Below are 23135 nucleotides of genomic sequence, written 5' to 3'. Positions count from 1 at the left end.
GTCCGCCATCTTGTTTGTTCTCTGAATTTGTCTTCTTGAACTGTCCTTTTAGATTTTCTGGTCAGTTCTTTTACCTCCTCATTTCTTCCATTTGCTTTAACATCTCTATGCTGGAGAGCAAGTTTGAGAGGCTTTTCTGACATCTATTTTATTCTTTTCTCTCTTTCTTGTCTTCTTAATGACCTTTTGCTTTCTTCCTGTACAATGTTTTTGATGCCTTCCCACAACTCTTCTGGTCTTTTGTCTCTAGTGTATAATGCATCAAATCTGTTCTTGTGATATTTTTTAATTCAGCTGAGATATGTTCAAGGCCATGTTTTGACTCTTGTGTAGTTGTTTTAAGTTACTGTATGTTCAGCCTGAGCTTGCATATGAGTTATTGATAATTGATTCCAGTCTGTCCCTGGCCTTGTTTGGCTGATGATACTGAACTTTTTCACTGTCTCTTCCCACAGATTTAGTCAATTTGATTTCTGTGTATTCCATCTGGTAAGGTCCATGTGTATAGTGGCGTTTATGTTGTTTAACAAAGGTATTTGCAATGAATAAGCCATTTGTTTTTCAAAATTTTATGATGCAATCTCTGACGACATTTCTATTACCTAGGCCATATTTTCCAACTATTGATCCTTCCTCTTTGTTTGAAACCTTTGCATTCCAATCACCAGTAATTACCAGTCCATCTTAATTGCATGTTTTATCTGTTTCAGACTGAAGAAGTTGATCAAATTCTTCAATTTCATCATCACTATCTTTAGTGGTTAGTGCATAAATTTGAATTGTGGTGATATTAACTTGTCTTCCTCGTAGTCATATGGCTAGTATCCTGTCACAGACAGCTATGTACTTCAAGATGGATGTTGAAATGTTCTTATTGGTGATGAATGCGATTCCATTCCTCTTCAATCTGTCATTTCTGGCATAGCAAGCCATATGATTATCATATTCAAAATGGCCATTAGCAGTCCATTTCAGTTCACTGATGTCTAGGATAGCAATCTTTTTATGTGCTCCATTTCATTTTTTATAGTGTAAGATCTAATATTTAGGTCTTCAATCCATTTTGAGTTAATTTTTATGTATAGTATGAAGTATGGATGGGTTTCATTTTTCAAAAACAGACATCAAGTTTTGCTAGTGTTGCAGCAGTGCAAGTCAGAAAGAACTCAAACTTGAAAATCTTAAAGGCAAATTTTATTGCCAGCGGCCAGAGTGTCAGCTAAAGCCCTAACAACTGTGACCCCAAAGTGAGCAGGAAAACAGGGTTTTATACAAAAAAACACAGAGCAGTTAAAACAACAGACTTGTCTTGTCACCTGGGGTGGTAAATTCCAGCAGACCCTTTTCCTGTAAGTAGGAGTAAACCCATCAATAAACCCTTAGCTTGCTTGTATGGATGGGCTAAGTTTTTATCCTGTTTGTTCAGGTGTCCTTGGGTCATTCTGACCTTCGCAGTTTTTCTTAAGAAGTTTACTTATTATTTTTCCATAGGGTAGCCGGGGTGGGGGGTGCAGGGTGAGACGGGGCTGAAAGGACTTAGCGGATGCCTAGTTTAAATGAGGACTGTAGTCATGCTATAACACTAGCACTGTTAACTAAAGAGACTATCTTTTCCTCATATAATGCATTTCAGTGTTTGTCAGAGATCTGCTGTTCACTGGTGGATGGATTCGCTTCTTGGTTCTCATTCTGTTCCATTCATTGCTCCATGTGTCAGTTATTGTACCAGTACCAGGCTGTTTTGACTACCATGGTGTTATGATTGGGGAGCATAAGGCCTCCTTCTTTGTTTTCCTTTAGCAGTACTTTGAATATTTGGGGACTCTTTCCTTTCCATTTCAAGTTGGTGATTAAGTTTTCCATTTCATTAAAGAATGTTGCTGGAATTTGGATCAGGATTGTATTATATCTATCGATCCCTTTGGGTAGTATTGACATTTTTGCATTTTTGTCTTGGTATCTGTGAGTGTGATATGTTTTTCTGTTTATGTAGGTCTCTTGTTTTTTTGGCAGTAGACTTTTTTGGTTTTCTTTGTCTTTTATGCCCTATGACTCTACTTTTAACCTGTTTTGAGTAATCACTGAACTTTTCACAGCAGCTGCACCCACCAGCAGTTACAGCTTTCAAACTGGTCTGCTTGCCTCTGTTGTTGTTGTTGTTGCTTCAGCTCATAATGACCGTAATACACAACAGAATGAAACACTGCCTGGCCGTGCGTCATCCTCACAATTTTTGCTGTGCTTGAGTCCATTCTTGTTACCACTGTGTCATTCTATCTCATTGAGGGTCTTCTTTTTCGCTGATCCTCTGCTTTGCCAATATTGATGTCTTTTTCCACAGATTGGTCCTTCCTGACATCATATCCAAAGTATGAGAGACAACGTCTTGCCATCCTAGCTTTAAGGAACATTCTGACTGTACTTCTACCAAGACAGATTTGTTTGTTTTTCTGGCAATTCATGGTTCTTTGTCAAAACCATAATTCAAATGCATCAGTTCTTTGGTCTTCCTTTTTCATTGTCCAACTTTCATATGCATATGAGGTGATTGGAAATACCATGCCTTGGGTAAGGATACCTTAGTCCTCAAAGTGACATCTTAGCCTTTTAACACTTTAAAGAGGTGTTTTGCAGCAGATTGTTGTTGTTGTTGTTAAGTGCCATTGAGTCGGATCCGACCCATAGTTATCCTATGCAGGGTTTCCGAAGAGCGACTGGTGAGCTTGAACCACTGACCTTGCAGTTCAAATGGCGTTGCAGTCTGCTGCATTAACCCACAGTGCCTCACCAGGACTCCTTGCAACAGATTAGCCTAGTACAATATGTTGTTTTATTTCTTGACTATTGCTTCTATGGGTGTTGATTGTGAATCCAAGCAAAATGAAGTTGTTGACAACTTCATTCTTTTCTGCATTTATCACAATATTATTTATTGGTCCAGGTGTGAAGACTTTTGTTTTCATTGAGGTGCAATCTGTATTGATCTTCATCAGTATTTTAGTCCTCTTCACTTCTAGCAAGTGAGTTTGAACCATCTACATACCCTAGGTTGTTAATGAGTCTTCCTCAGTCCTGATGCCATGCTCTTCTTCATGTAATCCATTTTCTTGAATTATCTGTTCAGCATACAGATTGAATAAGTATGATGAAAGAATACAACCCTTATCCACACCTTTCCTGATTTTGAACCATTCAGTTCCCCCTTTTCTGTTCTAGTGACTGCCTCTTGGTCTATGTACAGGATCCTTGTGAGCATAATTATGTGGAATGTTCATTCTCCTCAATATTATCCATAGTTTGTTATGATCCATGGTCTAATGCCTGTTTCTAATCATTATTTTTTTCCATTGCATATTTAAACTGCAAGGTGAAAGCTTTGCTCTCCTGATACCCCTGTTTCCTACAGAGTGAAGTTCTGCTCTTCTGGCATGGCCCAGGGCCTCCAAGGGGCCTTAACCTACCTTTCCACCCTCTGAGACCAGCAGCGCTGGGCCTCCTTGTTTCCCCAGGAATTCTCTTGGCCTCCTGCCTCACCTGCCCTCCATTGTGGTGCTTTCCATTCCCTAAGGATCCAGTGCTGGCTCCTTCACATTCCTTAAGACAAGTAAAAACTCCAAACCCCTATAGGAAGACTAGCATCCTCTCTAGGGTTTTCAAGACTATATCTTTACAGAATCAGACAGCTTCATCTTTCTACCATATAGCAGCTGGTGGATTTGAATCACTAACCTTACAGTTATCAGCCCAATGCCTAAACCACAGCACCACCAGCTTTCCTTAAACCCTTGCTTATTGATGTTGTTAAGTGTTGTCAGGTCAGTTCCAACTCATAGTGACCCTGTATAGGGTTTCCAAGGAGTAACTGGTGGGTTTAAACCACCAACCTTATAGTTCAAACTGACTTTTTTGTCCAGTGTATTTTCCTGCAATGCTACACTAGGACTCCAAACCCTTTGGTATGCCCTTCTAAATGAATTGCTCTTCTTTAGATGTTGCCCATGATCTCACTTTACTTAATTTGGAGAAAAAAAAAAAAATTTATATGTCTCTTTCTCTGCTAAACAGTGAGCCTTGGGGAAGGAATTGGCCTGCCTTTTGTTCTGGACCCTCAGGCCCTGGTGCAGCATATATCAGGGCAGAGCTGACAGCCATCCAGGCAGTGTCTCACCAGCTAACTACCCATGTGACTTTCCCAGCTCCTTGGGTCTCTCTCAGTTTAACCTTCTTCCTTTAGGAGATTCGTGACCTAATACAACCTCCACCAGCAATGAGAAGTGACATAAAGCGACAGTGATGAGTCTCTGAACATGGTAAGATGTAGGCTTGCCTGTTTTGCTGGCATGACTGTTCCTTTGTGTTCCTTTAGTCTTGGGTGAGGGGCACTTTCTGGGATGGACTCTGAAGGCCTTCACTGTGGGCAGTCTTCTGTTGGGAGGACTATGGCTACATTTGAGGGATGGTGGTTTGTTTGTGCTTGTCCCTTGCCATAGGTGCTGGGGAGGTGACAGGTAGCAGGTTTTGATGGAATCTCTTATCTAACAGCTTCTTTCACTGGGTCAGGCTCCTGCCAGGCTGTGCACAGCCTCTGCTCCTTTGGCCTATACTCAGGACATACTCCTCCAGTAAACCAGCATGGTCCCAAAGACATGTGCTGGCCTTTAGTTTTCTTTTAGGTGATCATTTGTTCACTTCCCAATTTCTGAAAAGGTTGTAGCTTTTCAAAACAGAATAGATCATACTCTGAAGGAGAGCTATAGCAATTTCTAGGTTGTTGAAAAGACAGGGCCATCTCAACTAGCAACATCTCAAAAGCAATTACTTATTCTCTCCTCTCTCCCTCTAGATTCGAATCGCAGCCTTGAATGCCAGTTCTACAGTTGAGGATGATCATGAAGGAAGCTTTAAAAGTCATAAAACCCAGACAAAGGAAGCTCAGGTGTGTAACTCATGTTCTTCATCTGCAGGCAGACTGTGCTTCTAATCTCCATGTGGTTAAGTGCCATCAAGTTGGTCCTGACTCATAGTGATGCTGTATAGAGTTTCCAAGAGTGACTGGTGGGTTTGAACCACTGACATTGCAGTCCAGTGCTTATCCAACAGCACCAAATCACTAATCTTCATAGGCGGAATCTTAATCGTCTATTTTTTATTGAAAATATATACAAGAAAACAGACCCCACTTCAATATTTTCTACATACACAGTTCAGTGAGGTTGGTTATATTCTGCAAATTGTGCTACCATCCTTGACAGCCTTTTCCATACTGTTTCATCATCACTGACACAAACTTAACTCGGTCCATCCAACCTTTCATGTTGCTGTTATCAGTTTGATCACATGTAGATCATTCTGTAAAAAAGGATATTGCCATGATGAAATGAGTTCCTCTATGTGATGTTTTGTCATGGTTCTTTGGATAAACAGCTTGAAATTTCCCCATAAGGGAAAAATTTGCCCTAGTTTTCTACCTCAGAGGGTTTGTTACTTTTTTCCAGGTTGATTGATGTTTCCTGGGTAAGCTGTACAGAATTTGTGTGTTTGATTTTTTTCAGTAGCTAAAACATAGGGACTTTATTATTTCAAACATAGGCACATGTTTTCGTGGGGCAGCAGAAGGCAGCTCTGGGGCCATTGTGGTCCTGCAGAGATGTAGTGTAGACTACTAGCATCTTCATGTTCTGCACACCATGTTGCAGTGCCTGTTTAAGGCCGTCAAGTGACCCAGCTGAATCTTGTTGCAACAGTTGATGAGCACTTTGTTGTTCTTGACCAACTGCATGAGCACAGAGACCCCATGTTAAGCTTCTCTTCTCCCTCTTCTGCAGCTCTTCCAGGGTCATCTCACTTTTGTACTTATTAAGGAGGCTTATGGTGCTGGCTGCATTCTCAGGTCACTCTGATGTTCTCTGAGTTCCTTCTGCCTCTGAAGGGAAAAACAGGACTCCACAACTTGTGGTTTGATGCTTTTAGTTTGGGCTTGGGCTGCAGCATGCTCTGTGATTGGTCTGATTTGTGCATCTTGCAGGGATTGGTTAGTATACCTGTACAAATGACTTTTCTGCAGCCTACTGAGAGGAGTTTGTTCATTACTTAGCCCTAGTGGGAGGAGAATCAAACTCAAAATCAGCCCAGAATGAATTCAGACATGCCTCTATCCTTCAACCTTCTTTATCCTATTCTGACATCAACCATCTCTCCCAAAGCCCTCCTACTTCTCTGCTGGGTTCAGTAATCTGTTGCAATGGCCACACAGAACTTACAGGCAATATTTATGCTTATGGGATCTCTTAAGGGTATGAACAGAGTACAATTTAGAGTCTGAAACACCTTAGGATACAGCAGTTTTTTGGTCAGGAGCACCTCTCCTTAGCTCAGCGATACTGCAGGTTCTCATCTTTAGCTTTTCAGCCACGTAGTCCTTGATCTCTGCCCTGCTTCAGCAAGTGTTGCAAAGTTCCTTTAGCCAGTCTATAAATGCCCAAAGGGCACCTAATTCCGCAAGCTAGCCTCCTGCCCAAAGGCACTCAACTTTATTCAGTCCTTGGCCAGGAAACCCACTGCTGTCTCTGTGTCACTGCCTCTTCTGCCCTGCTTTTCTAGGCAGGGAACTTGTGCTTTGTGACTTTTCTTTCTTGATGGTTCTGGCATTGTTTGCTTCTGAGATGGTGACTTTTAAACCTAATGGAATGGCAAAATGAACCAATCCCTGTGTTAGAATCCTGTGTACCATATTTGCATGATCCCATTCAGTTGTTTGGCGGGAGTTACAAAGTTGTTGTGTGCTCTCAATTTACTTCAGGATTAAAACAACTCTGTAAGGAGATCTGATCACGTAGTGGTTACCAATTGGGCTGTGAACCTTAAGGTCCACAGTTTGAAACTACCAGCCGTTCCATGGGAGAAAGATGAGGCTTTCTGCTCCCATAAAGATTCACAGCCTCGGAAACCCTATACAGGGTCACTATGAGTCGGAACCGATTCCACGGCACACAACATCAACAGCAACATAGGGTTTCTGACGCTGTAAATCTTTGTGGGAGCAGAAAGCCTCAACTTTCTTCCATAGAGCGACTGGTTGGCTCCAACTGCTGTCCTTGTGGTTTGCAGTCCAGTGTTTATCCTAGAGAGCCACCCTGCTCCCCTTCTATGGTGGTGGTTTTGTTAAGTGCTGTTGAGTTGGTTTTGACTCATAGTGACCATGTATAGTGTTTCCAAGGAACAGCTAGTAAATTTGAGCTGCTTACCTTGTGGCTATTAGTCCATTGTTTATCTGACAGCATAGCACCAGGACTCCCTTACTATGGTACATGAGCCTGTACAGGGTTTCCAAGGAGTATCTGGTAGGTTTGAACCATTGACCTTGCAGTCCAGCACATTATGCTGTAGCACTACACAGCAGATCTGCCCAATGTTCAGTGGCATTTGATTTCTTAACTGCTGCCTCCGTGAGAGTTGATTGTGGATCCAAGTAAAATTAAGTTCTTGACAATTTTGATCTTTTCTCTGTTAGATGTTTTTGGTCCAGTGTGAGGATATTTGATTCTTAACATTGAGTTGTAATCTATCTTGAAGGCTGTAGTGTTTGATCTTCATTAGCAAGTGCTTCAAGTCTACTTTGCTTTCAGCAAACAAGGTTGTATTGTCTGTATATTTCGAGTTGTCAGTGAGCCTTCCTCCATTCCTGATGCCACATACTTCTTCATGTAGTCCAGCTTCTTGGATTATTTGCTCAGCATGCAGATTAAATAAGTCTGGTAAAAGGATACAACTCTGATGTACACCTTTCCTAATTTAAACCATTCAGTATGTCCTTATTTAGTTCAAACTACTGTGTCGTGGCCTACATGCAGGTTCTTCGTGAGCACAATTAAGTGTTCTGGAATTTCCATTCTTTGAAATGTTATTAATAGTTTGTTGTGAGCCACATAATTGAATGCCTTTGTATAGTCAATATAACACAAGTAAGCATCTTTATGCAGTTTCATTTTTAATGACTTCCAATTTTCCTGAAGTCATACTTTATTACCTTCTACATTCTGATTATTATTGGATGTTCGCAGCTGTTTCTTCTCATTTTGAAACTTGTTCCATCAGCAAATGAAGGCCCTAAAACTTTGCTCTGTTCATGTGTAAATAGATGACTGGGTTGTTGCTAAGTGCCTTCGAGTCAGTTCTGATTCATAGTGACCCTGTATAGGGTTTCCAAGGAGCAGCTGGTGAATTTGAACTGCCGACCTTGCAGTTCAAACCTACCTTGTGGTCCAATGCATTATCTCACAGTGCCATGCCATGACTCTGGATAACTGGGAAGGACTATGTAAATGGCAGGTGTTTGTGGCCTCCCAGGGGACTGGATAGCTTGCTAAGAACATAAATAAGGTACATGGCACCCTTGGGGTGGTACAGTGTTAATAGGATGTATATAACCTTTATGAAGTAATTGGTTAGTTTTGTCATTCTGCTGGGCTTAAAATGAACCATCTCAGAAACAGAAAGGAAGATCTCACTTTCATCAAGACAGAAGAGCTAAGAATGGAGCCTGCCCTTTGGACTCAGAGATTCCTGCTCTGAACCTTCTTTATCTAGGAGACTAAGAGCTGACACTAGAGACAGCAAGAGACAGTGAGAAGCAACAGGAGACTGAGTGGTGGGTATCCAGGATTATGGAGTGGAAAAGCTGAGTGGCTTCAGGCAGAAAGCTTACTGGCTGAGTGGTTGTGTCTCTGGGCACTTTATCAGAAGAACTAAATTTGCTAATTCATGCTTAGATCTAGAGGTGAGTACTTTCAGGCTGAGGCTTACAGGCAGAGTGGGCATTTATCAGCAGGGTTAAAAGACCTTTATAACACTTGCGTGAGTAGGGCAGAAGTCAAGGGGCTACGTGGCTGAGAGATTGAGAGCTGGAGAGAGCTGTACCGCTGAGCATGATTGAGAGGAAGCTGTTCCCATCCAAGAACCGTGTTCTGAGTGTTTCTGATCCTGAAATGTAACTTAAGCTTGCTTCCCTAATAAACCCTGTAACTGTGAATATTGTCTGTGAGTTTTGTGTGGCCGCTACAGTGGGTTATTGAACTCGGCAGAGAAGCAAAGTGTGCCATGGGAGGAACAGTTGGTGTCAGAATTGGTAAAAAGTTAGAAGGGTGGAGGCTTGTTTGACCCCCACCCTTATAGGAATAAGCCTTAGGCTGGATGGTAACTGGGATTCTCTTCCTTCCCCTGGTGAAGTTAGGAGGTCTGACACTGTTCCCATTCCATTGTTAACACTGCCCAATGGAGTTCTAGGGGAAACCCCATTTTGTAAGCAGACTGTCTCTACATCTTCACATGGGTGATGGTCACAAACGGAAGAGAAGCTACATTGATTTTGCGAGGGTGTGTGAGGCCAGCATGGCCCTGGTCTTCTACCCCGGTGCAGCTCATTCTTTGTGCAGACCTTGGGAATTGGTGCTTCTGGCAGTGGTAGAATGCCAGTACTTCGAGGTTCAGTTGTCTTCTCTAAGTTTCACTGTGGTGAAGCCCTTGAAGGATGCTGCCTTGTCGGGGAGCTTGCTAACGGGACAGTGGGCAGCCAGGCTCAGCCCAGGCTCTGTAGATTCCCGGTCTGTCCTCTGCTATAAGGCTTGGCTTCTCCTTCCCTCACCCATGACCTACTCTGGTATAAGGGGGCTTTTCTTGTCCCTGAGTAGCCATATCTCCCTCTCTGTGGGATAAACCAGGACATTTCCGTGTCCCTCTCAAAAATTTCCATACGATAAGCACTGGACTGTGAACCACAAGGTCCGTGGTTCAAGTCTGATAGCCACTCCACAGGAGAAAGAACAGGCTTTCTGCTCCCTTAAAGATGTAAAGCCTTAGAAGCCCTATGTGAGGTTGCTAAGAGTTGAAACCGATGCAACAGCACTTAACAACAACTCAGAAATCTGCTGGTCAGCTGTCCCCTGTCTGCAAGGGCACTTGGCCTTCTTAATGCCTCTTCTTCCTCAGAAGGGGCTCTGGTCTTCCCTGGGAGTGACCTGGCTTGGATGAAGAGGTGGATAAAAAGCAGCAGAGACCTGCATGCTCTCCATTCTCTGGGTTCTTCTGGTGTGGTATGGCCACCTTCCTGGCTTCCCCCTGATGGACCCGCCCAGTTCCTCCCTGGCTGTGCTCAGACTCTGTGCCTTGGGCCCCTGTGCCCTCGTTTCTTTCTCAGACTCAGCTGGGCCTGTATCACATGTATCCTTGGGGTGGCTTATGAGTGTTTCACTTAGTTCCCCACCAGGGTTCCTATAGAGGTACAGCTGACTCTAAACACAGCTATTTTGGCGCAAACTTATTGTACTGTGTGAACATGTCTCCCATCTTGGTTTGCAGGAAGCAGAGGCCTTTGCCTTGTACCACAAGGCCCTGGATCTGCAGAAACATGACCAATTTGAAGAGTCAGCCAGAGCCTACCATGAGCTTCTCGAGGCACGTCTACTGCGGGAGGTGAGGTGCTGGCCACTGGCTTGGTGTGCGGGCCAGGCGACTGGTCTCTGACCTCTGTTCTCTGACTTGTTAACCTGGAGCACGTTAGTTTGCCTCTGTACTCAATCTCCACCCTGTAATGAAGTGTCCTCCTTACCATGCCATGGTGAGGCCTGAGCAGGCAAAGAGCAAAGCTGGCCATGGGGGTCGGCTATATGAGTGCTCAGGAAGTGCCAGCCATAATCATACCGACATTACTTACCCTTCACAGCTGTTCCACCCGGGCCTGGGGAGGTGTTCCCACTTACAGATATATAAGCTGAGGCTCAGTGAAGTGCTGCTGGCTCAGAGCCACCAGCCCTCAGGGATGCAGCCACAGCCGTCTGACACTTCATGAGGCTAGTGACGGTGTGTTCTGAAAGATGCTGTGGGAGCTTGTGAAGGGAGTCAAGAGGTCATTGGTGAAAGCTACTCCGAGCTAGAGGGGTCCTCTAGGAGTACCTAGGACAGTGCCTTCACTTCCCAGTGGAGGTGGCCTGGCCCGAGAGGTGGCCTGGCCCGAGGGCCTATGGCAGAGGCAACCCAGAGCCAGGTGTCCTGCTGACCACTGCACAGTTCCTTCTGCCCCTTGTTTACTCTGTTCACAGGCGGTTTCATCAGGTGATGAGAAAGAGGGTCTGAAGCACCCCGGGCTGATTCTGAAGTACTCCACCTATAAGAACCTTGCCCAGCTAGCTGCCCAGCGAGAAGACCTGGAGACTGCCATGGAGTTCTACCTAGAGGTGTGCTTCCATGGCACCCATAGCTGAGGGGCTGGGATATGGTCACAAAGTATACAAACAGGTGATGGGATACGGGAGGAGTTAGGCTGCTGACTGTGTGGGAATACTGCCATCTCGCAGGGCACTTGTGACCCTCAGTCAGGTATTGAATCTCTGGGAGCCACTGGATGTACACCAGTAGAGTGGGAGTAATAAATACGAAAGTTGATGCACACGAAAGAACCTATGACACATGGTCCTGTGCACATTGCTGTTACAGGAGTGCTACCATTGTTTCACCTCGCACTGTCACCATTTCTCTGGGCTTCTGTTAGGTGGCTACTACTCTGCCAATGACTTTGCATGTACACTCTGATCCTTACAGTATCCAAAGAGCTGCCTTCAGCCTTGTGTTCTTGTTAGGTGCCATCAAGTCGGTTCTGACTCAGCAACCCCATGTAAAACAGAACCAAACAGTGCTCAGTCCTGCGCCATCCTCACCCTTGTTGCTGTGTCTGAGCATGTTGGTGCAGCCACTGTGTCAGTCCTTGGGGGTTGTCTTCTCTTTTGCTGACCTGCATTACCAAACATGATAGCCTTCTCCAGATACTGGTCCCTCCTGATCACGTGTCCAAAGGGATGAGGAAACTGAGACTCAGGACCATGCTGCCAAGACATGCCTGAGCAAGGTTCTGAAACTCGGCCCTTTGTTAAAATAGAGTCTTTCTAAAACCCTAAGCTTCGTCTTTCATACTGTGGACATATTGTCAGGAGAGAACAATCGCTGGAAAAGGATGTCATGCTGGGTAAGATGGAGGGCCAGAGAAAAAGAGGAAGACCCCCAACAAGATGGATCAGCCAGGTGGCATCATTGATGGCATCAAGTGTGGCAGCGGTGGTAGGATTGGCCCAGGATCGGACATTGTTTCGTTATGCTGTGCATGGGATCGCTATGAGTTGGTTCTCACTGAATGGCACCTGACAACAACAACAAAACCCCACAAGACTCCAGGTTTCTCCCATATTACCCTTTCTACTTCTTTCCCTCCAATTGTGTAAGGATTACCAATGTTCAAATTGACAGCGAGCATTATGACAGTGTTCAGAGTAAAATAAGTGGGTTTATGTCACTGTCTGGCTGAGTTTCTCTGGGTCTGGGAGCAGGTCTGACTCCAGGGAGGATGAGGAGGCCTGGCCAGGCAGTTATGAGCAGCTCAGGTGCCGTGAGTGGTTGGGCTTCTGGCCCAGTGGGGATTCCACTGGCTGTGTGCCCTCTCTTGTGTTCTCACAGGCTGTGATGTTGGACTCCACCGACGTCAACCTCTGGTACAAAATTGGGCACGTGGCCTTGAGGCTCATCCGCGTGCCCCTGGCCCGCCATGCTTTTGAGGAAGGACTGAGGTGCAACGCGGACCACTGGCCCTGCCTGGACAACCTCATCACCATCCTGTATGCCCTCAGTGATTACACAAGTGAGTTTGACTTCGGTGGTGCCTGCTGTGTGCCCATGTCTTGGAGCTAGTTAGAGGTGTGTATGGCTTGGGAAAGTGTGAAGCCTCTGTGAGGACAGGGCTTTCTGTCAGCTGTTGGGGGGCAGTGATGTGTCAAGTCTCTCTCCTCTCTCTCTTCCTTGAGATTTCTCAGGTACTTGTTAGTGACAAGGAACGTATTCTCAGAGTGACTTCCCCTTTGTTAATTTCATTCCATCCCATGTTGTCCTGCCCTAGGCCAGGCCATATATGGCCGTATTCTCCATGTTGACAAGGTAGTGCAAGCACTGCAGCTGGAAGTCTCCTCCATGGGACTTCAGAACTGGTGGAAAGGGCTATTCCAAATGGAATCCCAGGCTGCTTCTATGTGGCAGTTTGCTGGGCTGGGCTGGGCTGGGCTGGAGTTTTGCCAATGCCTCATAGACTGCACTGAGCACCCTGATCTGGACAGCTAGTCTCACTTTGACCCGTGCTTCTACGACACCTGGGGAGCTGTTCCTGCCTCTCTCCTACGTACCTTGTGCTGATTTGGCTCCCTTCTCCATCTTGTTCCTGACCTCTGGTGCTGTAAAGTGAACAGACTTGATAGTGGGCAAGTAAGAGACTTGTGCTAGCCCTTCCCACATCCACACACACATAGAACAGACCCTGGTGCATGTGACGGAGGAGAGATGTGTACAGTCCTCCCACGTCCCCACACACAGACCCAGCGCGGGTATGCCCTTGACTGTCCATACTCATGCGTGAGACTTGGTAATGCGAGTCTGGAGTGACCCCTGCCGTCATGTGGGTGCAGATGCTTCCCACTGTGGGTGTCATTAGCTCAGCCCGGAATCCATGCCATACCACTCCTTTTAGAAGTAAGCTGTGCCGTGCCTTGGTTTGCCTGTGACTATCTCCATAGTTGCAGAAGACAGAGGGAGCTTCCCAGAGCATTGAAGTTAAAAGGCTCAACATTGTACCGACCCATATAATGACCAAATAATGTGCATGTCTTAAATTTAAAGCAGTGACTTTTCTGAAAGGACGGTTAAAAAAAATTCCCTAGTGCAAATAGGAAAGTTAGAAAACACAGGTAAACAGAGAAGGAAGCACTTGTGTGCACACAGAGAAGATCCTGTGGTCGTGTCCCTAGCCAGGCTGCTGGTTGGGAAGCACATGCCCTGGTGCCTGTGCAGCCCACTGTCTGCATCCCAGCCCCATGGTGGGGCTCCAAAGTGGCTGCCAGAATTTTTTGAAGCCCATTTTCTAATTAGTCAGTTGTCACTGGTTCCACAAGTGAAGTGGGATTGTGGGACCAAGTGTCTGTGTGACCCCACGGTGCACAGCTCTCCCCATCGACTGCACTCAGCTCTGCTCTGAACAGTCCTCATCTGCTCAGGGCCTAATGCTTTCCAACACAGTTCCCAGTGTAGAGCTTATAAAGTGGTTTTGCTCTCCTGTGTACTGTGTATTGTCTGGACCCTGCCAGGTCTGGAAGCACATCCCTAGTAGGGACTATACTGCTTGGCAGGCTTGGAGTCCTAACTTAGTCTCCTTCCAGCGTGTCTGTACTTCATCTGCAAAGCCCTGGAGAAAGATTGCCGCTATAGCAAGGGGCTGGTCCTCAAGGAGAAGATCTTCGAGGAGCAGCCTTGTCTCCGGAAGGACTCGCTGCGCATGTTCCTCAGATGGTACGGAGTCCTGCTTCTCTTGGCTCCCATGTGGCTGGTGAACATCCGAGCCGTGAGCAGCTCTCCATTTCTGAGTCCCCCTGTGTTCTGGACCTCACCTCTGCTAGTGGAGTCCCCCTGTGTTCTGGACCTCACCTCTGCTGCATCACTCATCCAGTGGGCTTGTTTGGAGCCTGTATGTTTGCCACTCAGCTGGGGGCCCTGTCCTGTCTTCTCAGTGCCCTGCAGGCTCACTGCTGCCTTCTCCACAAGCTCTCTAGGCTGCCTCTGCTGCCTACTGCTTGCCTGACCTCCCGGAAGCTTGCTGCTCTCTTTCCCAGGTCCTGCCCCCGTGTCGCCTGAGCTTTTTCCATGTGTTGCTCAGTCTGCCTCTGCAGCCTGGTCCTCTTGACTCTTCTCTGCCCTCCCAGCTTCCCCCAGCCTCCATTGTCCTGCCCTGCCTCCCAGACCCTTCCATAGTATCCCATTGTTCTCCTGCTCTGCCCTCCCAACTACCCCCGCCAGTCCTCCATTGTCCCCTGCTCTGCTTTCCTGGCTCCCCTCTGGTTCCCTCATTGTCTTCCTGTTCTATCTTCCCAACCCTCCCACAGTCCTTGCCTTATTCCCTGTCCTCTGTCCTCCCAGGCTCCCCCATGGTTCTCCTACAATCCCCACATTTTCCTCCTGCTCTGCCCATCCAACATCACCTACTTGTTCACATTGTCCCTCTTGCACTGCCCACAGTCTCTCTCCCAGCTCCTGGGGTGACATGAAGCTTCTTACAGGTTCTGGGCCTGGCTCTCATTGTGCCCTCATCTGGGATGTTCTTTTCCAGTCTCTGCCAATCCTGCCATTGTTTCTTCCCTGTCAGCTCAGGGTCACCTCTGTAGCTCTCCTGGCTCTCATCCCACCCCCGCCCCTACCTCAAGGAATCAGCCCTCCCTGCCCTTGGTGTCTCCTCAGCCCCTGGAGCTCCCTGCCATTAGGAGTTCTGGGGTTATTTATTTGGATGACCATACCTCTTGTTCACATCTGTCCTGAGAGAACAGACCTGGGGTGGTAGATGACAAGCACAGAAAGACACATTGTGTGGAGTGTTCTGGAGTGGCCTGCAAGATAAACAGAACAGGAGGCTAGTGTGGCTTTAGCGTGTAATGTAATTCCTCCCTGTGTGTCATGCTTCTAGTGACATGTCAATCCATGAGGCATCTGTAAGCAAGGCTGAGGCTCAGGCCATTGTGGATGAGGCCCTGGGGCTGCGGAAGAGGAGGCAGGCGCTGACTGTACGAGAGAAGGTGCCAGACCTGAAGCTAGTGCAACCCATCCCATTCTTCACGTAGGTCCTGAGTCCTGGGAAGGCCCTGCCCGGGCTTGACCCAGGAGTGGTGATGTGTGCATGCACCGTGGGGAGTGCTTGTGGGGAGTGCTTGCACTTGTTACCATAATGGCATGGGGTCACTTCCTGTCTGAACCTGGGTCCTTAACCAGTTGAGGATTTATTGAGGAGAAAAGGGGCTGTGGTAACGTTGGCTGTGAGGTGCCTTCACATTTACTCTAGGTACAGGGCGTGAGACCAGGCGGAAATGTGAGAGAATTAGGTTAGACCAAAGGAGGTGGTGCTTAGTCATTAAGCATGGAACGGGGTTATTAAAGGTGATTCTGTTAGGCATTGAACTGCTGAGCCTTAGATCAGTGGTTCGAACTTACCACCAGTTCCATGTGAGAAAGATGACACCTTTGGCAGTCTCGGGAACCCTAGGGAGCGGTTCTACCCTGTCATACAGGGTCGCTATGAGTTGGAATTGACTTTACAGAGTGGGTTTGTGTAGCAAGATTCTCACTGTGGCATCAAGATCGCACCTCTTCCATGGGTCAGCACACAGCACCTGTAGCACTGCAGGCTTGGCTACAGCCACTCTCCACTGCGTTCTCTCAACTCCAGCCACAGCTGAATGTCCCCTGTCTGCTCAATGGCCACTGGACCTGAGCTGTATGCCATACTGGTTTAGTGTTCTTGTTGTATGTACATCTTGTATGTACTCTTAGACCCAAGACCAATGTTGAGGGCACCACGGCCAAACCCTGACTCAGGCTACCCCATGAAGAAGGTGGTCATGGTGGTAGGGTAGTGCTGTGTTCGTGCCATACCATGACATTGCCTTACCTTGCAGCTGGAAGTGCCTTGGTGAGAGCCTGCTCACCATGTACAACCACCTCACCACCTGTGAGCCCCCTCGGCCCAGCCTTGGGAAGAGGATCGACCTGTCCGACTACCAGGACCCCGCCCTGCAGCTGGCCTCCTGTGTGGAGGTGCCACCCGTCAGCATGGTCCAGCCGAACCTCGTCAGTACATCCCCGGCTGGTGCTGTGGTGGAACCTGTGCTTGCTTACACCCCTGTGGTTGCTGCCAGCTTTCCACGCCATAGCCCCAGCCTGCTGGAGACCAGCCTGCCTGGGGGTGAGCAGCCTTTTGTCATAAGTATAGGGGGTCTGTTTGCAGCCTAGGAGAATGAGAGTGGAGGCACCCAGCCCCACCAGGGACAGGGGCCCACTGATCCTCACAGCCTCTCAGCCTAAGGGCTGCAGCCCCATGGGCCCTGATGCAAGTCTCAGTGTGTCTCTTCTTGGACCATTCTGAGGTATGAGTGGGCAGGCTTCCCTTGGGGGCCCTGCAGTGTGCTCATAGTCCAGCACATTCCAGAATGCCAGCAGGCGCTCACCGTGTCTTTCTTGCCCAAAGGAGGGAAAGGGTTTTTCAAAATTCCCATCTCAGTTCTTTGGCTTTCAAAAACAATTCTCAGTGAAGTTATCTGATGTGGTATGCTTTTTGGTTTTGCTGACTTTTTTGAAAGTTATCTAAAATTTTAGGCCAAAGCTCCCAGGCCTACTTTTGTGATTTCTGTATCTCTGGTAGTGTAGTGGTTAAGAGTTGGGCTGCTAACCACAAGGTCAGCAGTTCTAAACTACCAGTCGTTCTGAGGAAATGAGGCTTTCTACTCCTGTAAAGATTTACAGTCTCAGAAACCTGATACAGGGTTGCTGTGAGTCAGAATCAACTCCATGGGACATCACCATTACCATGACTACAAAAAGCAGTGTCTAGCAATTGAGCCCTGGTAGCACTGTAGGATAAGCACTGGATGCATTACAAATCCATCAGCCACTGCGTAGGAGCAAGCTGAGGCTGGCTGTTCCTCTAAAGGTTCACAGTTTCGGAAACCCTATATAGGGCACTATGAGTTGGAATGAACTCCAAGACAGTGGGATGGGTCGGAGCAGTTGAAGTTTCTGCTAATTGCTGTTGAGCTTGAGCTGGCAGCTCTGAGGTTGGCGGTGGTAACAGGGAGGTGTTTCACTTAAGAACTCATGTGAATGTTATAAACGAGAGAGCCTCCCACCCCGTGTTGTTGTTATGTGCTTTGCATTTGGTCCCTACGCATAGTGATTCTGTATAGGGTTTCTGAGAGAGCAAAAAACCTCATCTTTCTTCCATTGAGTGGCTGATGGTCTCGTAGAGTTGATCTTGTGGTTTGCCATTCTGTGCTTATCCTACAGAGCCACCACATTTCCTCTGTCCCCCTGTAAGTTGTTCCTTTGTGCTCCTTGAAGGTGATGCTTCTGGGAGTGACAGGTCCAAGAAGGGTATGAAGCGGAAGAAGACAGCAGAGGAGAGTGGGGAGACAGCAAAGCGGCGCTCAGCCCGCGTCCGCAACACCAAGTGCAAGAAGGAGGAGAAGGTAGACTTCCAGGAGTTGCTGGTGAAGTTCCTACCGTCCAGGTATGTGCACTTGCTTCGGTGCTTAGAGAAGAGAACCAACCAGGATGTCTGCTTAACTGAGGCTTCCCCTAGCACCCCCAGTTCCCTCACCCTCACATTCCCCACCCTCACTTTTCCCCACCCTTCCACAGTTCCTTGCTCCCCCATTCCCCACTCTCCCCAGTTTCCTTGCCTCCACAGTTCCCCTGCCCCCATAGCTTTTCCACCCCCTCCTCAGTTCCCTACTCCCCCAATTCTCCATGCTCCACAGTTCTCCCCTCCCAGTTTCCTTGCCCCCAGTTCCTCCACCCCCATAGTTTTTCCTGCCCCTCCACAGTTCCCCACTACTCCTAGTTCTCCATGCCCCGTAATTCTCCTCACCCTCTCTACCTCTCCTCTAGTTCCCTGCCCTCAGAGGTCCCTTGCCTCCCCAGTTCCCTCAACCCCAGTCCCCCTCCACAGTTCTCCTACCTCCACATTTCCTGCCATTCACAGTTCTTCATGCCCCCTCCAAGTTCTCTACTCCCCCCAGTTCCCTAACCCCTTCCAGCTCTCCCAGTTGAAGTTTCCAAACCCCTAGTTCCTCTGCTCCATACAATTCCATGCCACCTAGTTCCCCAACCCCGCCCCCGCTTTCTACTTCCCCAGTTCTCTGTGTCTCATAGTTCCCTCACTTCTTCCAGCTCCTCCCCACAGTTCCCCACACCGTCCTTTCCCCTGTGCCCCCAGTTCCCCACTGCACAGTTCCCCATGGTCTCCCGCTTACCCTGTCCCATCCTCATTAGTGGGTGGCAGTTCCATTTCCACTGGCCTGGCAGCCCTCTGTCGTCTGAAATTGGTGGGTGTGGTTCCTGTCTGCAGGGTGTGCTCCCTCTTCCCCCTATGTCTTGGTTGGTTTAACCCTCTCATCTCTTACTGCTGCTGGAGGGCATTCTCACCCATAAGGCTCAGCTGTAGGTCTGTTACATCAAACTGTCCTGTGAATGTTTGTTTCTGGGGTAACACCACCCTGGCAGAGAAGGAGTGAGAGCTCTAGGTGGATGGTACATCTGTCTGTCATTAAGACCACACATAGCCTTTCTTTCTGTGGGGAAAGTGAATGTATAGGAGTCAAGGTGGTTTTCGGCAAATCTGTGATGAGGGACCAAGAAGGAGGCTAAAACACCTCTGACAAGTAGCCATGTGGCTCGTTCCCATTCCCCTGCTTCTTTCTTGCTGGCTGGGCCCCCTTAGGCCCTGGACTCAGTAGGTGGTCTTCTGACTTGTGTCCTCTGTACCTATTCTTGGTCAGCTTGCCTAGGGTTCTGCCATGTTGCCTGACAAGCAGCACTGCCCTCACTAGGGGGCCAGTGCACCCTCAGACCGCTCACTCACAGTGCTCTTTTTTTTCCATGCGGATTTCATTGCTCCAGTAGGAAGTCCTCAGCTCCAGGCATCTGAGTGTGTACTGTGGCTCTTATGACCTGCCCTGTCTCCCACAGGCTGAGGAAACTGGACCCCGAGGAGGAGGATGGCCACTTCAACAGTTATGACGTCCAGTCAGAGGTCAAGCCGGAGCAGTGTTCGAGTATGGGACCACATAGACTGTCCTTCGACTCGGCCACATTCATGGAATCTGGTAGGAAGTCCCTGGTGCTTGCTCACTTGGACTACTTCCTCCTGTCATCTCACAGCCTCATGCTCTTGGGTTCCTTTTCTTTTTTTTTTTTTAACTTTTTATTGTGAATTGGGTGAAGGTTTACAGAGCAGATAATCAGTTTCATATTCAAAAAATCATATACTTTGCTTACATGGTTGCAATCCAGGTGCCACCAGTTAACAACATTTACCTCTATTCATTTAAGCTATTGCATTCCTCAGTGTCTTCTGCTCTACCTTCATCTTTCCTCTGCTAACCTCCCTCTTTCTGTATATTGCCTGCTCTGTCAACCATGTTAACATGAGCCCATGAGTAACCCACCTCCCACCCCCACCGTAACCATCATAGATTGTTCCTTTAACAAGAATACTTTTTTTTTTCAATGTTTTATAGCATTGGTGGTGTCATCCAGTGTCCTTTTGTGGTTGAGTAATTTCAGCATAATGTTCTTCAGGTTCAACCATGTTGTGAGGTGTGTTTAACAGATTCATCATTGTTCTTCACTCTTTTTAGTGTTCCATTGTGTGTATGTACCAAAGTTTATTTAACCATTCTTCTGTCACACTGTCACTGTCTCCATCTTTCTTTTAAAAAAGGCTTTTTGTATTTTGTTTCATTGAAATGATTACAATCCCCTCCATGTATCATCGGTTAACAGTATTTGCTTCTATTCCCTCTTTTTATTTTTATGTACACAAAAGCATGCAGGAACATATAATAGTTTAAACAAATAGAGGGTACAATCTGCAAGCCTGCCTCCTGGCCACCAGCACACAACTTTTCTCTTTCCATGAGTCTAGAGTCTTTAGCTGCTCTATCTCTCCATATCCTCATCTCTGTATCCATCTCTAGTGTCACTGCTTCTCTGGTTAGGGTCCTATACTCTGCTCATGCTCTTCTCTCTTGATGGTCCTAGGGTCCTCTTTTCCTGGAATATTAGATTAACTACTCTTAACTTTTTGTTACACAACTTATACCTTTACAGTTGTGACAATTGCAATTAGTCATGATAGTAATTACTCACTATTGAATCAAATGAATCCTATCCCCATCTCCTTTCACCAGACCCATCTAGACAGAGATGAAAACTATACAGTGGAGATTCTACCTTCCCCTGCACATTCTGAAACTAAACTTTCTCTTGAAAACTTGTAAGCCAGCCACTTCATGCTTTTATAGAATCCCCTCCACCCATTTTAGGTAGCCAGTGTCTAAATTGCACATCCTTATCAACCTGTATACAGAGGGGATAGGTTTGATTCTTGATGTGAAGACTCCTTCCATAACAGTTGGTATTTTGAGCTACTTATATCTCAAAAGATTGAAGTTGTCAAGGACTTCATTCTTCTTGGATCAACTATCAACACTCATGGAAGCATCAATGAAGAAATCAAACGACATATTGCAATAGGCAAATCTGCTGTACAAGGCCTCTTTAAAGAGTTGAAGAGCAAAGATGTCAGCTTGAAGACTAAGGTGCACCTGACCCAAGCCATGGTATTTTCAGTAACCTCATATGCATGCAAAAGCTGGACAATGAATAAGGAAGACCATAGAAGAATTGATGCTTTTGAGTTATGGTGTTGAAGGAGAATATCAAAAGTGCCGTAGGCTGCCAAAAGAACCAACAGATCCGTGTTGAAGAAGTATAGCCAGAGTGCTCTTTGGAGGCCCTAACCCCTTCCAGCTTTGGAAGCCAGGATGACCAAATTTTGTCTCTCATACTTCGGACATATTGTCAGGAGGGACTAATCTCTAGAGAAGGATATCATGTTTGGAAAGGTGGAGGGTCAGAGAAAAAGAGGAAGACCCCCAACGAGATGGATTGGGCAAGTAGCAGCATCGAAGGACTCAAGCGTGGCAACAATAGTGAGGTTGGCCCAGGATTGGGTAGTGCTTCATTCTGCTGTACATGAGGTTGCTATGAGTCAGTACCGACTCGATGCACCTAACAACAACAACAACAACAACATCAATAAGTACAGTGTAAATTGTAGCAATTTACACTTCCTTTATTAAATTTCTGTATGTTCCTCTAGTTGAGTTCTGATCACCAAGCCATTGAAGCTAGGTTAAATGGGTGCTATCTACACGTTTGGGCATTCTTGTGCATCTCACCCCATTTCATATCAGCTGTATGCTACACTCTCAGTTCTAGCCCTCTATGTCTTTGTCCATGGGCTCAGGAGTTCCCAAGTCTCCCCAAACTTCAGACCAAGCAGCTCTTCCTTTTCTCCCTCTAATTTCAAGACCGACAGGAGTCTATGGAATGTGGTCGAACTCAGCCTGTATCTTCATTACTGACTTTCCCCCTCTTCCACTCACATGTAGACCAGTGCAGTTACCAGCAAGTTTATATGTCTGCTCGTGTGTTTCCTTTGAGTTTCAGTCTTGGAGGGGATTTTGTCCTGAAGGGGCTTGATTACTTGCCTTGATGGCTCCCCTGTGAACAGCTTGCTTGTTTTTGTAATAGCCAAACAGACTGCTGTTTTTGTTTTTTCCTTCTGATCTTTCTTTCAGGAAGTATTTTCTATTTCCCTAGCCACTCCTAGCTTGTCTGCATGTCCTTTCAAGTGGGAATGTTCCACCTCTGAAGGTTCCGGATGGGGCTCAGGATTCCACCTAAGGTCAGATACAGTACAAAGGCTCTGCAAGAAGCCTGATTTCATTGGGCAAGTTTTAGAACCCCTTTTAGGCATTCCAATCAGTAATAGGCTGAAGATGGGCTTAACAAGCTTTCTGTAATCATGTTTCCCTATATTCCTTTCTATTCCACTCAAGTGTCTATTTTACGATCGTAGACAAGGGAAACCAATATTCATCAGACAGTCAAGCACCTTAGCATTATTTCCTCTCTTTTACCCATTTAGACTATGCCTCAATCCCTGTATCATAGAGCCTTGTTGTTCTAAGATTCAGCATACATCACTATTTACCTCTGTCCATTTAGCCCATGCAAACCTGCCTCAGTGTTCCCCTATCTACCTTGTTCTTCCGTCCCCCACCCCCTTCTTGTGTATTTCCCTCTCCTTCCTTGTGTATTGACATCCCCAGCATGCTAGCTATTATGTGACTATCCCCTAACATGTGGTCTACTGTCCCCGCCTCTTACTCCTGGTAACCAACATTTTTTTCTTTATTTCCTTTAGTATGAGTATCTTTTCTTAAGCTTTTACAATAATGATCTTATGTAATGATTGACCTAGTGTGACTGACTTATTTCACTCAGCATAATGTCCTCCAGGTTTATCCTCATGTTATTTGGTGATTTGCAGCTTCATTGATATTCTTCAAAGTAGCATTATATTCCATTGTGTATATGTACCAAAGTTTGTTTATCCATTCTTCCTATTGATGGGCACTTAGGCTTCCTCCGTCATTTTGCTTTTG

General features: G+C 46.6%; 1 protein-coding gene across 1 annotated transcript in view; it reads left to right on the top strand.

Moving 5' to 3' along the window:
* The window catches only part of CABIN1 (calcineurin binding protein 1), a 156345-nt gene that overhangs the window by 10730 nt on the left and 122480 nt on the right, over positions 1-23135 (top strand). Inside the window, exons 2-11 of the mRNA XM_006874951.1 lie at positions 4367-4372; positions 4844-4936; positions 10354-10467; positions 11094-11228; positions 12499-12679; positions 14241-14370; positions 15536-15685; positions 16521-16807; positions 17959-18127; positions 19588-19724. Of these exons, the coding sequence (XP_006875013.1) occupies positions 4367-4372; positions 4844-4936; positions 10354-10467; positions 11094-11228; positions 12499-12679; positions 14241-14370; positions 15536-15685; positions 16521-16807; positions 17959-18127; positions 19588-19724 (1402 nt within the window). The remainder of the gene's footprint in view (positions 1-4366; positions 4373-4843; positions 4937-10353; positions 10468-11093; positions 11229-12498; positions 12680-14240; positions 14371-15535; positions 15686-16520; positions 16808-17958; positions 18128-19587; positions 19725-23135) is intronic.

The sequence above is a fragment of the Chrysochloris asiatica genome, unplaced genomic scaffold (genome assembly GCF_000296735.1).
Source record: "Chrysochloris asiatica unplaced genomic scaffold, ChrAsi1.0 scaffold00306, whole genome shotgun sequence".
NCBI classification, from domain to species: domain Eukaryota; kingdom Metazoa; phylum Chordata; class Mammalia; order Afrosoricida; family Chrysochloridae; genus Chrysochloris; species Chrysochloris asiatica.
The sequence above is the reverse complement of the archived record's forward strand: the minus strand, read 5'-3'. Positions and strand labels throughout refer to the sequence as shown.